A 17,287-nucleotide genomic window follows, 5' to 3' on the forward strand; every position below is an offset into this window, starting at 1 on the left:
AGTGGATTGGAGGAGGCCCTGGGGTCATTTATGCCAATAATAGAGGGTTTACCCCAAGTGATGGAAAGGCTTGAGTAGCTACCCATTTCCACAATTAGGTCATATACTACTTTCAGAGAGGAGCTACCCATTTCCACAATAAGATCATATACTACTTGCAGAGAGGAGTGGGGGTCTGCCAAGTACAAGATGGTGTCATTTGCCGATTGGCTGATCTTTTTATGAATCTCGCCAACATGTAGACCTTTCACCATAGGATGTGCTTTAATCTTGCAAGCAAGGGGCTCTGCTGAATGAGCATAGAGAAGGGGAGAAAGGGCAAACCCCTGACATTTACCTCTGCTGATAGCAAATGGGTCTGACACGGCTGAATTAGTGCACACTTGGTGTAAAAGGTTGGTGTATAGGACTTTGACCCATTTCATAATACTGTCACCAAAGCCAAATCTGGCTAATTTTGCTAATAAAAGCCAAGCTGACTCTTAGTGCTTATTAATGTATAATAACCAGCCTTGTATAGATGGAATGAGATTTTGCATGTGGCTGCTTTTTGCGTTAAAATGCAGTTATCTTTTAAATCATGGCTTATGTGCTATTTTCTCATACCAATTTTTGAAGGTAATAGTATAACCATGTTCCATTGTTTTTTTCTGTTCACGCAGGACAATCCTACGGTGGTTGTTGAGGATCTACGTTTGTGCACAGTAAAGCATTGTGAAGACATTGAGAGACGTTTCTGCTTTGAGGTTGTTTCACCTACTAAGTAAGCACATGGTGAAGATCAGCATCTAGTTTTACTAGATCCCCTCTGCCTGCGCTCAACTGAGACAATCTGCTAGGCTGACCTCTCGCCTTCACCTTAATTCAAACAAATACACACAGATGAGTGACAAAGAAAGTAGGGGACAGAGCCCTGCAAGTGTTGCTAGTAAGGAGCTGCTGTTCCAGGTTCTGCAAGAAACAGCAGAGCTGGGTTAGAGTGAAAAGTTGGCCTACTCACTTTAGATGACACTCAGACATTTAAGCAAACTGGTGAGGAAGAAAAGATTCTAAGTTATTTTTCCAAGTAGTGGGGAAGCCTCTGGATTAGGGATGATCAGTGAGATGCAAATACAGTAATTCTGAGTTGCATACAAAATAGGCATAATCCTGTGTTAACCGTTATTTGCATCTTGTTGACCAGCCTTACTCTGAAGTTTTCAGTTTGTCCCCAAACATACTGCTGCTTCCCCGGAACCCTGTTCATCTTGTGGCATTGCTCCCATCTGAATATGAGCTTATCATTACTGGGCATGTGCCAATATGGTTTATATATGCCCAGTGGAACGAAGCACTCGTTCACAGAGGAAAAAAAGCTGTGCACAAGCCTCATTCTACTGGGCATGAGTGAGCCTTACTCGCACATGCCCAGTGTGGATACAGAGAAGCTCGTACCCAGTGGCCTGGTCACAAGAGGTACGTTTTGACGAGTCCTTGTTGCATAGGATTAGAGGTACCCAGCGCTGGAGCATTGGGGATTTCACTGGACTACTCACATGCTTCCAGTACTGAGCTACATATTTCATTTTTAATCCAATCTTCAGGTACACTTTTTGCACTGCCTCAGCTGTTAAGGACCATCTTGGATGAGAATCTAGTGTGTACAGGTGTCCTCCAGTGTTGCATGAAGATCTTTAGCGACTGTGACCCTTGACACAATTTTCCTCTCCTCATTCTGCCTGTTGGAATCTGCTCAATCTTCAGATGTGCAGTCATCCCTCTTTCCCCATAAACACAGACATGAGCAGAGCCTTTGTACAGCACTCTGTCCACAAACTGATCCTGTTGGGTGTCAACAACTGTGTATGTATATGCACCTTAAAGGGAACCTCTTGGGGTACATGATTTACACACTAAAGACGTGTGCTGATGCATGTAAAGTGTAATGGGATGGGGAGAGTGCTGAGTGAGTTGTGCCAGAGTCTTCCTGCGAAGAGGGAAGGCTTGTGAGAAGTCCTGTTTACTCTTGTGTAGATAGATAATTCTAGTAGAAGTTAGTTAGGAGGTTGTCACTTGCATAGCATGTATTGTATTTCCAATGTAATCTGATAGTACGTGAGGAAAAGCTTTTAGAGAATTGACTATAGAGACCTTTGTAGGTAAGAATTCAGTGTTATAGTGTTTTTATCTATGCTATGGACAGTAGTGGATACAATATGACTACGCATTTTTTTTAACCAATGCTACTTTGTTCTTCAGGAGTTGCATGATGCAGGCTGATTCAGAGAAGCTGCGGCAAGCATGGATAAAAGCTGTTCAGACCAGTATTGCGACAGCCTATAGAGAGAAGAGTGATGAGGCAGAGGTCAGTGAACACGATATACAGCACTTCATGTTGCCTATTATTTTATTGCCTTGTTATTCAGATGTTGAACAAAACTGGCCGCCTTCTGTTAGTGGCGAAGAAATGCAACCCTTGCTTATGTCATCTTATATCATGTTGACAGAAATGTGGAAGGTTTGTGAAATAGTGGTCAGACAATTGCTGTGCACCTACAGTGACATTTATCTATAAAGGTTCCCACTAATGATACGTTCTTGATTGTACAACCTTACCACTTCTTTGCAATATGAGGGGCTACCTAAAGTACCTGTTCAGTGTATTCACACAGTTTACCCTTCCACTACTTAGATTTGGTAAGATTGTGATTTAGCGGTCACCTAATGTATCCTGCTAGATCTAGACTGAAAAAAATGTACTGCAAATGTGTGAACATAACTACTAGAGTTTAACTACTAGACTGCTAATTATTATTATTGATTTATAAAGTACCAACATATTCTGTGGCGCTGTACAATGTAAGAAACAAACATGGGATACATAATAATACTACATAATACAGATAATGGTATACACCAATAAACAAATGGACTTAAATGCAGAATTGGTACATAATACAGAATCAATACAAAATACAGAATTGGTAATTACAGTGACAAAAGTAATATAATGAATAAAACGTATAACAAATTCCAAGACACAAAAGGGTGAGAGAGCCCTGCCCTTGTGAGTCTACAATCTGCATCTTATGATGTATTTATATAGAGCTGGTATCTTCTGCAGCCCTTTATAGGGAAAGGGCTCTGCCTCTGACACAGGAGGAGACCTGGGTACATGGTAAGGGCTCTGCCTCTGACAAAGGAGGAGACCTGGGTACAGGGTAAGGGCTCAGCCTCTGACACAGTAGGAGACCTGGGTACAGGGTAAGGGCTCTGCCTCTGACACAGGAGGAGACCTGGGTACAGGGTAAGGGCTCTGCCTCTGACACAGGAGGAGACCTGGGTACAGGGTAAGGGCTCTGCCTCTGACACAGGAAGAAACCTGTGTACAGGGAAAGGGCTCTGCCTCTGACACAGGAGGAGACCTGGGTACAGGGTAAGGGCTCTGCCTCTGACACAGGAAGAAACCTGGGTACAGGGTAAGGGCTCTGCCTGCCTCTGACACAGGAAGAAACCTGGGTACAGGGTAAGGGCTCTGCCTCTGACACAGTAGGAGCCCTGGGTACAGGGTAAGGGCTCTGTGGTGATATATTGGGGTGCTGATGCTGTTAGGGATAATACAGTAATATATTTTCAGTTTCCCATTTTTATATCTGCTGTGTTATGTCAAAGGTGTAGATATGCCAAGCTAGATTCATGGACTGTTCATGTGATTGTGTGTGTGGGTCAATAGACTTACATTTGCATCTAAGAGGACTTCAGTGGATAGAGCTGATTACCCATCAGACAATGGCAGAAGTGAAGTGTTGAAGTCATTGACACTTGAAACATTTACACTTCTGTTGATGAAGCATTGTGAAGAACTCTAGACTAGTCAGGAAGAGTCTCTTCATCAAAAGTTGACATGTGTGTTAAACACTATTTCATTGTGAGGAAATTGAATTATTGGTGGAGGTGCAAACTATACCCTGTAAATTACATCTATGGGAAGGGGTTGGAAATCTCTGCAAACTTTAAAAACGGAGACAGGAAAAAGCCTCAATCAAGTTTTCACCTGGAGTTGAAAAGCCTCACTTCACAATCTTTTGATGTATAGACTTTTACCTGGAAATGGAATTATGTCTGAGATTTAATTAAAAACTAGTTCCCCCCCCCCTCCCCAAGGAAGTTGCAGCCTCCAGGCGTATCTCACAGTATAAAACAGCAGCTAGGATAGCCACAACTGGTAGTTCTTGGAGATAGCACACACGGCTAGAACTAACCTGGTTCCTGACCAGAAAGTGCGTACGCCCGCAACAACGCCAGATCGATACGCTGGTACGTTTATTTCCCCGTTTATTTTGGTAAGCAAATCGCTTTGTGTGTATTTTTGTAACTTTTATCTTTGTAACTTTTTACTTTGTTTTTGTAATCTTTTGTATATATTCTGTTCTGCATTGTTCCCCTTTTTTCCTGGAATATTCAATTATTATTTAATAAGCTTGACTTCTGCTGTACTAAACTAACACTCATAGCCTAGAAGAGATTGAAATGTGTATAAGTCCGTGCCTGATTGTATGATTGAGCGACACTGCCGTATAAGATTGTAATTGCATTGTGTGTGGGGCGTTTGTCATACGTTGGCCTAAAGCGCGCAGCTGACCCAACGTACGAAAACGCCAGTGCGAGTAGCTCAACAGCTGAGTGGCTAACATTATCGTTCGGAACGACTGTTAGTGGTTTTGCTTCACTACAGTGTAAGATTGCAACTGTGTGTGTGTGTGTGGGTGCGTGGCGTTCCCGTATTCGGCCTAAGCGCAAAGCTGACCCGAATACAAAAACGCGGATTGCGAGCTGAGGACTCGACAGCAGAGTGGAAGTGTCTAGCGAACCGCTAGTGGTGGCAGTTAGGTGTTCTGAGGGGTCTCAGTCTTGTTTTAGCTCGAATAAGGCTGCTCCCCGCTTGATCTGGTCAAACCCGCAGTCGGGAACCGTATACGCAGGCGTGCCGCGGGCCGGTTCCTCACAGGCTCTGCCTCTGACACAGGAAGAAACCTGGGTACACGGTAAGGGCTCTGCCTCTGACACAGGAGGAGACCTGGGTACAGGATAAGGGCTTTGCCTCTGTCACAGGAGACCTGGGTTCAAATCCCGGCTCTGCTCGGCCAGCACCTATTCAGTAAGGAGTTCTTGGGCGAGACTCCCTAACACTGCTACTGCCTACTTAGTGCGCTCCAGTGGCTGCCTCGCAAGCGCATTGAGTCTGACAGGAGAAAAGCGATATACTAATAAAGGACTTATTACTTGGTACTGTCAGTAACTGTCCCAGCAAGGAGCTCACAATGTTATCCCTGCCATAAACTTGGGATGCGTACACACATTCGTTTTTAATTGTCCAATGATTTGTTAATTCTACCACCTCCATGTAGTATGAGAGCTTACTTACACTGTCTGTTCATATTATTCAAAATCTGTTGGCCCTCACACTATATGGAAATGGAAAAATTCAGCGTGTGTAGCCACCCTTAGTCTATTGTCTCTTCCATAGCCTAAGGCCAGTTTTCACTAACATTTCTGCATTCTTGGCTATGGTCTAATATGACCAAGGAGAGGGGTGCATTTTCTTCTCACCTAGTAGCAAATGTTCTCTAATAAACATTTAACTGTGTACACACGCTAGATTAAACTCAGTCTGGGGCAGACCAAGACCACCTCAGATGAGAATCTAACCTGAATCCAGCGTGTGTATAAGTGCACATCTTCTTGCACTCATTTTATAGCATTGGTAGCCTGTACTTATACTGGCAGCAATTACTGTATTTATTTAATAAGCATGTGTATTTTATTCTTACAGAAAATAGACAAAAAGCCTTCAGTGTCCAACACAAGCCCTGTAACTGAGGCAAAGCTGGTTAGAGGGGAGAGTGCCCTGCAGAAGGTGCAGTGCATACCTGGCAACACTAAGTGCTGTGACTGCGGCTTACCTGATCCTCGCTGGGCGAGTATTAACTTGGGCATTACCTTATGCATTGAATGTTCAGGAATTCACAGGTGAGACAACCACAGGATTCTTGTAAACCTTTTTATTTGGAGAGAGTAATATTTCAGTGAGCTTTCAGGTTTACAGTCTATGAAGTCAGATGCACATTGTATGTCTTATGGTTTTTCCATTATTTTATCCATGGGAACAATATTTGATTAAGCTGTCCTGTATTTACATAAGGGAGTGACGGTGAAAAAAATGAAAAATTGTCTCCTTTTTCAAATAACCACTATTTAACCACCCTGGCGTTCTATGAAATGTGGCAGGGTGGCAGCGCAGCAGTTTTTTAAAATATTTTTTTTTAAAATCATGTAGCTAGCCTAGCGCTCGCTACATGATGCCCCCCTCCCTGCGGCGTCCGCCTGTACCTTACGATCGCCGCTGGCACGTACCTTCGTAAGGAAATCACTTTCTGAACGGGATTTCCTTTAGGGCTTCCCCTGTCACCATGATGACTATCGTGATGATGTCATCAACGTCATCGATGTCGTGACGTCAGACGGAGTCCCGATCCACCACTCAGTGCTGCCTGGCACTGATTGGCCACGCTGCGCAGGGGTCTCAGGGGGAGGTGCCCGTTATGAGGCGGGTAGCGGCGCATCAGCGTCGAGCGGAGGCGATCGTCCCCAACACACAGCAAGCAAAGTGCTTGCTGCGTGTTTGAAAAAAAATTATGAAAATCGGCCCAGCGGGGTCTGAGCGGCGCCCTCCGGCAGTCATGGACGAGCTGAGCTCGTCCATACCGCCAAGGAGGTTAACCACCTTAGCGGTATGGACGAGCTCAGCCCGTCCATTACCGCCGGTGGCTGCCGCTCAGGCCCTGCTGGGCCAATTTGCTCGCTGTAAAAAGCAGCACACGCAGCCGGCACTTTGCCAGCCGCGTGTGCTACCTGATCGCCACCGCAGCGCGGCGATCCGCCGCGTGCAGCGGCGAAAGAGGGTCCCCCCAGCCGCCCGAGCCCTGCGCAGCCGGAACAAACAGTTCCGGCCAGCGCTGAGGGCTGGATCGGAGGCGGCTGACGTCAGGACGTCGGATGACGTCACTCCGCTCGTCGCCATGGCGGCGAGCAAAACGAAACAAGGAAGGCCGCTCTTTGCAGCCTTCCTTGTTACTCCGGATCACCGGAGGCGATCAGAAATACGGGATAGGAGCGCCCTCTAGTGGGCCCATTAGTCCACTTTTAGTTGGTTGCCTGAAATAGTTTTTTTTAATTAAAAAAAAACCCTCCCGCAGCTGCCCTGGCGATCTTAATAGAACGCCAGGGTGGTTAAGAGACTCTGATGTCTCCATAAAATCCCGTTTTTACTTAACTAACTTCATTAGCCCTAATGCCCTAGCTAAAACGCCTCATCCCTGTGGCTGAAATCGCTATAAAACCCACCAATTCCCAGGGCAAAAATCCACGACTTTCTTGGTCAGAGATTTTGCTGCTGGGAGAGGCAGAGCTTCGGGCTGTAGCTCTGACTCCATTCTTGTCAATCAGCGCTATTCGCCCCCTCTCCCCCGCCCCTCTCAATGGAAGAAGACTGAGAGGGGCAGGGAGAGGCGGCGATCAGCGCCGATTGATGGGAGTAGAGGCAGAGCTACTGCTCAAAGCTTTGCCTCTACAGGAAGTGCAGCCCAAATCTTCCCCCCCATCCCCCTAGGGATTTCGGGGGTTTTTATAGCGATTTCAGCCGCAGGGATGCAGCGTTTTAGGTAGGGCATGAGGGCTAATGAAGTTAGTTAAGTAAAAACTGGATTTTAGCGAGACTTCAGAGTCTTTTTAAACATGGCTAACCAGAGACTGCAGCATCTTTCCTACTGGCAAGGTGAATCACTGTAGAATTTTTGTTTCTCCCATCTGTGAAGCTTTCTAATAATGCCTTGGTAGTAGATGAAGAAATATGCAGTGATTGTTTCATTGATAAGCTCTTGCTTGATTCATAATCGATGAATAATCAATTGTAATAATTGATATATCTTGTATTGTTTTTAAATTGAAAAGGATTTAATGCTATACGTAATTTTTAATGTGATTTGAAAGTATGATGTATGTATTTTACGCAGTAGTGCAGCAGATATTTTACCACTACTTTAAATACACACTACTTTAAATACACTGCTAACTTTTCTATGTTATCTTGTGTTTTCTTATGCTAAAGGAGTCTAGGAGTTCATTTTTCAAAAGTGCGATCTTTAACTCTGGACACCTGGGAGCCCGAGCTGCTAAAGGTATATCTAAATGCATTACATGGTCTGTAAGGTGTAGTGAGAGCATTCACTTAACATTATGAGGGGCCCTCCCACCCCTCAAATCCCACTCCTCACCTATTTGAGCACTGTTGGTCCCTGCTTAGCCTCTTGGAACAGACTGCTTGGCTCCTCCTCTCTTCTCCCTGTTGTCAGAACAGGAAGGATTGAATTGGTGGTTATTACAGCCCCTCCACCCCATCCAATAGCAGGATGGCCGATGTGCCACTCTGCACTGTCTTCCAGAAGTAAGTGTGGGGATGATGTGCTAGCACAACAGCCCATCTCCAGAAGACATGGAGCCCTTGCTGGGAGTCCCATGTGATATGATTTCTTGAGATAGTGGGTATCATGGAAAGGTTCGGGTGCTATTCTTAGTGTTGAGTAGAGGTTCAGGAAGCAGGAAAGGAAACCACATAATTTGTGTAGATGGTCTTTACAGCACAGCTACTGGACAGAAAAGTATTTATATTAGTTTCGAAGGTGTTTACAATCTTTAGAATTTTACTGCTGACTTTGATTTTGAAAGATGCTTCCTTGTACATTACTTCCTTTCCATTGGACTTACTTTGTTTTCATGTAATACCCTGGTGATCCTGGGGACGGGAATGAAGGGACAACAATAAAATACTGACATATCTCTAAGTCTTGCTACTCTGAGAAAAAGAGGGATGCTGTTGCCGTATCTGTCCTTACTGGACATATTTACTTGCTCATCTTGAAAACATGAAATGGGAAGGTATAATAAATTTCGGGAGTATTGGTGGGAAAGATCTCATATTAACTGATGAAACAATAATATTTGGGATCTGTGACCCCTTAGATAATAAGGAGATGAAACTAATTAAAGGAGTAGGGACGATAGTTGCAAAGGCCTTGATTCTAGAAAGTTGGAGAGGAAATGGAGTCCCATATTTTGAAGATTGGTTGCATCAGATGAATAAGTTGTTTGATACAGCAGATGATTTAACAGAAGAAGATAATGGAAAGGGGAGATGGAGTGAACAAAAACAAATTTGGAAAAATTTATTAACTCAAAATCTATAGAATGAACAGAGGGAAAATACATAGCAATAATTGATGGGCAAACGAATGGACCTTATTACGATGAGGGATATATTTGTGGGTGCACTACATCTGTACTCACGGTGCTAATTGATATGAGCTGGAGGTGACACCTATGGTGTCGCTTTAACAATGATTGGCTGTGGTATATACTTTGGTGATCTGGCTAACTGTTTCCCACTGTTAAGGGTTATTTCCCGCTAGGTAATGGTTAAGGAAATACTGATATACACAAAAATAACTTATGACCGTTCCCATCCCCTTTACTGTTAAGGACTAGACCGGGATATATTTCAACTCAACAGAACGTCCATGTCTCTCATGACCATATGGTATGAATGTCACTAGTATGAAAGTCTACATGTATGTATGTATGTATGTATGTAGGTATGTAAGTTATTATGTATGAATGTATGGATGTTATGGGAGAGGATGTGTGGAATCTTATGACCAGGGGGTATGAATGCATATACGTAGATATGTATGATTAATTTGGGGGAGGTTGGGTGAAGGTATGTTGGACCAGCGTATATATATTTGTGATGTTTATTGATTTTGGGTTTTTTTGTACGAATAGTAAAAAAAAAAAAAAAATAATAATAAAGAAAGAATATAATCAAACCATGATGCAAAATTGACCCAGTAAAAGGAGTATTACTGTGAAGTTAATCTGCCAGCTGGGTAATAACACAAAAGGTGTGCGCTGAGTTTGAAGAAAAAGAAGAAAAAAAAACATGAAATCTGGGAAATTTTTACGTTTGAGTAAAATTTTTAGCCCAAAATCCCAAAAGAATTTCACGTCTTTTCCATACTCAGAAAATCTATTGTATTTTTTTTTTATGGCCTTCAACAAATGCCATGTGTTTCATTATTTTTATTTACTGATGAAGACATTTATAATAAGTATTTGCTCTACAACAGAGTTTTTTTGCATCACATCTCAGGAAATAGACTGGTTAGAAAATCATGTGTTTGCCCTATAGTTGTTATGTTTTATCTGTGTTAGCCTCTGTTAAATGTTCCATTCGAATATGGTTAACCTTCTCTTAGACAGCGAACTATAACTCCTCATCAAGAATTTTGTATGTGTCGGACTTTTTTAATATTAGGCAATGTCCTAGGATAAATTAGACAATTTTTTGCTCCCCCCTAAAGTGTTTATTAAAAAAAAATAAAAAAATCTTGCAGTCACCTGTCCTACTGTTGCCACTCTTCCCGGTACTGTGGGTGATGCATAACCCTTGAACTTCTAAGGAAATGCCTGTATGGCTATACATTGCAGTTCATGTTTGTCAAACTTCCAAGTGTTATGGGTTATTCGGGATATTTACATATCGGCAAAATTTTCTTGAGATCTGGAGAGTGCCATGTTATATAAAAGAGACCTTCAACATAAATTATATCTTTTTAAGAGGGGTTGTAACATCCAAAAATAAAGAAAAATGCCAGACAGTAGTTAGTGCCCCAAAAATATATATAAACCCCCTTTCTTTCTAAAATAGGTATTTAGTTGTCCGCAATTTTTTATATTTACCAGGTCTGGGTGCCTTTGCTATAACTGCAGGAACAGTGCAGTGCCAGCAGGATTGTGGAAGTGTTTTTTTTAGCTTCAGTAACTAGTTTAACTCAGCATGCAAATAACACACATAACAGAAAGCTTCCTAGTTTGGATAACATACTATGACCAGAAGGTAATTGAACCCGTCCCCCATTGAGAGTTTACTCATTGATGTAAGCCTGTTATCCAGGTAGTGATTGCTGTGGTAGTAGGGAGGGGAAATTAACACTGAGCTTAGTTTAAAAAAAGTGATGTCTCTTTTGTCATAACAAACAAGCTGTAAAGATGGAAACCAGCAGAAATATCCTTTTCCTTTTTTTATATATCTTATTTCTACTAAATCTGGCAGTGAACACTAAAAACAACAGGCTAGGTAAGCTAAATAAGTCATTTATTTTTGTATGATTTTTTTTTTTCCGGTTAATATGGAGTTTCATCCCACTTTAAAGAGAGTTCGCCTGTTTCACGTGATTGTTATTTTTACCAGTAATTATCAGAAATAAAGTGGTAACTGGCATATTTTTAATAGGTTGATCAGCTGAATACCACTCTAGATCGTAATGCAAATGCAAATTTATTCAGCTTGAAAATGGGCCAATCAAATACCAACTTGTCATGATTAGCGTGTCCATTTTTAAGCTGCATACACTTGCATGCAGAGTTTCCATAACCCTCATCAGTTTTATGGTTATACTAGTGACAGGCTAGGTCTGTCTTTACTTCGCCGCCCGCCACGCGCACGTGACGCGCATGCCCGCCACCTGCATGCATGCCGCCCGCACACACGCCGGCCCCTTGTGGCCCCGTCCTCCCCCGGCTCTCGGCAGTGTCTCTGCGTCTGTCCCTGCACATGCGCAGTGCTAAAAAGCACTGACACACGGAAGGACGCAGCGACACTTGCCTTTTTATTAGGTAGGATTTATGACAGAACGCTATGGACATCAAGATGTAGGCAATACAAATCTAGCACTGCAAGTATAGTTTGCTGAAATGTGTGTGGTCTATTTGATATGTCCTGTTTGAATTTCTTACTGCTCTAAATATTTGTTTCTTTTCCCCAACAGCTAATGTGTGAACTAGGGAATGATGTTATTAACAGTATATATGAAGCTCAAGTAGACAAAATGGGTGTAAAAAAGCCTCAGAATGGATGTCAAAGGTAAACATCTGTGCAGCTTTGCTGTGCCCCTTTAATGCTACTCATGTTTGTTAAGGACAAGGAAACCTGCTAATATTTTATGAAGTATTTACTCCCCCCCCCCTTCAAATTCTCATTTATTTTTTAGTCACATTTTGTCGATATAACAAAATATTAGTTATGATCTGATGTTTTCTGTAAGTTAAAATGTATATTTTACCAATATTCTACACTCTGTGCTCACTTTGCAAAGCAGGTTTGGCTTAAAAAAAATCCTTGCGTCACCTGGAGGTAAGGCTAAATTAAAGTCAAGTCGGCACACACAAACGACACTACCAAATGACATGTCCAAGAAAAAAGAAACAAGTAGTTTAAACGGTGTTGTTCACACGCACCAATATTCCAAATGATTCTGTTGTTTGAAGACTGCGTGCACAAGTAGCATTTCACACGATATGTGCGCATGCTCTGGAACAATGTTGTTTGAGTGACTTGTACGCACCGGCCAACTGCACAATATCTGCCCAATAGTTGTGTGAGTAGATCTGCTAGTTGGATCAAGCAGAATAACCGATATTGGTCAATCATCATAGTCGTTTAGTTACATTTTTACGCTGTTTGTCATGCAAATCGGCAAAATCTGTAGTTTTTTGGATGTTTCAAATTAGTTTTATCTATTGTGTGTACGAGGCTAAAGCCTCATCTACATGGTACAATTTTCCATCAGATAGTCCGATCTATTAGATAATTTCCAACCAGTGCAATCGGATTGTGATAGATTTTGCAATACATTTTGGGTACTTATCAATGCAAAATCCATCACAAAATTTTTCAGAAAAAATGTAGACGTTTACAGACAATGCAATTTCTTATCAGATCACCGGTCGATCTGATTGAAAATTGTACTGTGTTGATTACTCTGTGTGAAGATAAGTAAGCTCCCTTGTTTACTCTGCTAGGATGGGAAGTGGGAAGTGGAATATGATGTCTGGATCCTAAAGTAGTAGTGAAAGTTTGAACAGGGCTTTTAATTAGGACATTTCTGCTGTGTACAAGTTGGATTAAGTGTGAAATATTCAGATGTAATATTTCATTTTTACCTGATGTATAATTTTTACTGTATTAAATGGTCTACTCCTGTATGTAGACAACCACTAATACTTACAATCTATTTACCAAGTAAAGCACTGTGTAGAATAACTGGGTGAGGTGGTGATAGAATTGTCCTGTAAAAGCAGATCTTATAGGCAGTAATTGTGATTTTGTCTTAAAAGACAGGAGAAGGAAGCATACATCAAAGCAAAGTATGTGGAGAAGAAGTTTGTGGATCACAACAGTCAGTCTGCATTAGTAGCAAGAAAGAAAAGTGAGAACCGCCTAAGTTCTGCTGAGAAGAGTCCGGGGGCAGAAGAGAACGCCAGGACCCCCTCCAGGCTATCAGGTAACCAGAGCTGACTTGGAGGTCTTCCCTATATAATTTTACTGGAAAGTCTGTTCTAAGAAATAACCTTGGTCTGTGGTGTATAATGTACCGGTAATGGAAAGTCAAAGCAAACAATTTATTTATGTATTTTGCACGGTCATTTTGTGCTTAGCTTACTTCATGATACAGACTGCAGTCTTCTCAGTTTATTTTGTGCCCCAGCTTCTTGCATTCTAAATATCATGGTGATACAAGTCAGACAGCATTCCCTTCTGCAGAGCTAGCTATGTACACTTTTGAGTGCTGTTATAGTCAGTAACTCTTCTCTAACAGCCAGGGCTTCTGTTGTGCAGAATAAAAGATTAATGGCCAGCTACATTTTTAGGTTACATGTTCAGAAGGGAAGAAGTAAATAGTCCTGCATACTCACCCTTCCATATCTTGGCACCACCAATCACAACACCCTCGAATCGCCTTATATGGAAATTTAGTTCATGTATAGCGTTATTGCTAGTTCTAGGATAACCTCAATATTGTCATTTCAGTGCCCGAAAAATAATAGGCATGTGCAAAGACAGGGGATATCAAAAGGTGCCCATATATCACACGATTTTCCTGTTCGATTGACCACTTGATTCAATCATCTTGTTGGATTGGGTGAGAATCCATTATGTTCCATTCTGCTCGATCGATGGAAATAAGCTGATATCTGGTTGAATGGACTAATTAACTCAGTCGGGCAGGTTGGAAAATACTGGTCAATCGTAAAGGAATCCGCTGCTGTTTACATAATTTCAATGAAAACCGAATTGATTTTTGGTTTCAGAGCATGGAGGCACCACATTGTTCAGCTCGATTAGTGAAGGAGAATAACATAGCATCCCACTTTCAGTGTGTAGACTACTTGTCAATTGACATCAACAACACTGTTGTTTATCGCATAATAAAGTCGATCACATAATCGCTCAATGGAACATTGAGTAATGGGCACCTTAACCCTTGCAAGAAAAATAACCCAAAACAATGGTGCATCTCTTGTATGCCACATACAAACCTATGAGTTCACTTAGTGTAACCGCAGCATGTGTCATTTGAGGATTACAGTTCCACTTCAAACTAAACTTCTTTGGGTCACATAAGATTTTTAACCGCAAAAGCCTCAAATGCTTCACAAAAGGTAGCATTTGGGTTGTGTGAATACTAAGCTACCTCGTGATGTGTTTACAACTGTGGTTTAGGGTAGGCGTCAACCTGTTTACAACATAGTTCTAGTGCTCTATGACTGCTGTTCACAGACAACAGGTGAACAGCAAGACCATATTGATGATCTGAGATCTGCAAGAATATTCATACAGGCATCACTTTTGCAAATAGTACAGTGTGTTCAGGTGAGTGTGGTGCCCCTATCTGTGATCAGATAACTATAAGACTCCTTTCTGGGTATAATAGGGATTGCCTGTAGTCACACAGCCTCGAGATATTGAAATAGAACTGTTAAAGTTAACCAAGAACTGCCAGTTGCGTCTGTTTACTTGTTAGGCTGATGATTTGAGTGTATCTGGCTACTATCGGATGGAAGGTTAATCTAATTACTTGTGATCTTAACTTGTTTTCCAAATACATTATACCGCTTCTGCATGACTTATCTCGATGTTTGAGACTTAGGATTCGGGTGCGTTCTTGCATCACAGCAAGTGCCGGCGTGTTTCTCGGAGAAGCTCGCTGGCTGAAGTGGGAACAGGCCCTAACTAAAGAATTTGATTTCTTTTTGTAAGCAATGCTTATAATTTCAGATTATACACATTCAGTGTAAACCGTATACATAACTTTCACTACTGTTATATAGATAATTGTAATCATCCTCACTGCTGATAGGTCTTCCCAAATGTTAACTTGCAACCATACTAGATGACTGGAGTCTTCATCACTTACTGAGCATGTCCTTATTATTTACTGTAAACAAACACTACTGCTTTTACATAGCTAACTATATTTGCATATGGTATGTATTTTTTAAAGTTCTCTGTCTCCAGTTTGGTGGAAACAGATTATAATACTCCAAGCACTGCTAAATTGTCATATGTAGAATCTCATTATAGTAAACTTTGCTATAGTAAACCTCTGGCCCAAGTACATTCAGCCCCCATGTGCCTATATGAACACACAATGTATTATGAATTCTGATTAAGTTTAACTAATTGGCCAGGTCCTTTGACGATTACTATAATTGGGTTCTACTGTAACGTGATTATTTGCCATTTATGCAAGCTGTGCAGGATCTGTGCAGCAATGTTTTGTCTTCAAAACATCTTATGAAATGCTAAGGCCCCATTCACACTTGCGGTTCGAGTCCGCAAGTGTCTGGGGTCCGGGGGCCGCAAAGAGACCGTACGGGTCTCTGCGGTGGCCACAAGTTGCGGATCCGGAATGTATCAGTTCCGGCTACAATAAAGTAGCCGGAACCAGATACATTGCAGTGCCAGAAAGGCACCGCAAGCATGGGGGATACCGGCGTGTAATCCAGGCCCCCCAAGTGGCATAGGACCGGTGCTGGAAGCATCCGGTCCTATTGCCAGTGTGATGAGAAACATCCGTTTCTCAATGCACAGCATGGGCCGCATGTTCGGGTCAGGATCCGGCCCGGGTCCGCAGCCGCACCGGGACGGACTGAAAAATAGCGCATGTTGGAAAAAAAGCCGGACCGTCCCGGAGCTGCGTTCCCGGATCCGATCCGGACGGCGCACGAGTGTGAATGGATACATTGATTAACAATGTATCCATTCACCATCCGCTGTGTACGGAGCGTTCCGGGTTCGGGGAAGCCGGACCTGGAACGCTAATGTGAACCGGGCCTAAGCAGACCACAAATGCACTGAAAGTTGTATTTGGTCTTTCCAGTCCAATCAAGACAAGAAATAGTCAATGATATGCAAATAACTCCACCTTGCACGCAAATTGTGTATAACTCTGAATAGGGCCAATGAAATACAGCAAACATGGCATCAGATTGGCCCAGTTCAACACTGTATACAATATGCTTGCAAGCTAGAATCATTTGTATTTCCTTCATCATCTTTATTTAGGACTAAGATTGAAGCTACCTTTTATATTTTCAACCTGTGGGTGGAAGTAGAGGCTAGAAAACCACTGTATAATTAACCTAGCTGCTGGTTAATGGTTCAACGATTTTTTTTTTTTTATTTGCTAACCCTGACGATCCAATGGTAATATTGCATGTTGTGTACCAGCCCTCAATAAGCCTGTTGCAAAGAAACCTGAAACAAAAGCAATTGCTCAAAACCAATAAAAGTTATTTTTCTTTTACCAGCTAAAACGTGATTGCTTGCTCTTGCTGTTTTGCTTCAAATTTCCTTAGTAAATCAGTCCTACTCTGAATACATAACTTTTGTGTTCGTGCATCGCAAATCATCCACTAGAGAAGTAGCTAATGCCAAATTCCTGATATATATAAATATATATATATATTACCGGTAATTTGAATTTTGGATCATGCGGTAAGGGTCTACATCCTCTTTTGGATTTTCATTGATCTTAATTACTGTCTTTTGTTCCAATCAGTAAGAATTTCTGTCAATTCTTGTCAAGCCTGAAAGCTTGGAAATAAACCGTACAGACTACCACAAATAACCACTTTTGTAAAGTGGGGAATACCGTAATTAAAATACCTGGGCATTTTTTAACTTGATTATTGCTGCCCCTGGCATGGCTAGTTTTTTCATATTAAAGCCACAAATCTCCATGGCATTGCCAGAGACAGTAAGTGAGGTAAAATATCTCCAGTAGTTACACAGAGAGCAATAAAACCCCCAATCATTTTCTAACCCCTTTCTACATTATTAAAAACTGAA

General features: G+C 41.9%; 1 protein-coding gene across 1 annotated transcript in view; it reads left to right on the top strand.

Moving 5' to 3' along the window:
* ACAP2 (ArfGAP with coiled-coil, ankyrin repeat and PH domains 2) overlaps positions 1-17,287 on the top strand; it is a 121,992-nt gene that overhangs the window by 91,161 nt on the left and 13,544 nt on the right. Inside the window, exons 13-18 of the mRNA XM_068233321.1 lie at positions 663-763; positions 2,239-2,344; positions 5,813-6,009; positions 8,147-8,216; positions 11,922-12,016; positions 13,270-13,436. Coding sequence (XP_068089422.1) covers positions 663-763; positions 2,239-2,344; positions 5,813-6,009; positions 8,147-8,216; positions 11,922-12,016; positions 13,270-13,436 — 736 coding nt within the window. The remainder of the gene's footprint in view (positions 1-662; positions 764-2,238; positions 2,345-5,812; positions 6,010-8,146; positions 8,217-11,921; positions 12,017-13,269; positions 13,437-17,287) is intronic.

Source organism: Hyperolius riggenbachi, chromosome 4 (genome assembly GCF_040937935.1).
Source record: "Hyperolius riggenbachi isolate aHypRig1 chromosome 4, aHypRig1.pri, whole genome shotgun sequence".
Lineage (NCBI taxonomy): Eukaryota > Metazoa > Chordata > Amphibia > Anura > Hyperoliidae > Hyperolius > Hyperolius riggenbachi.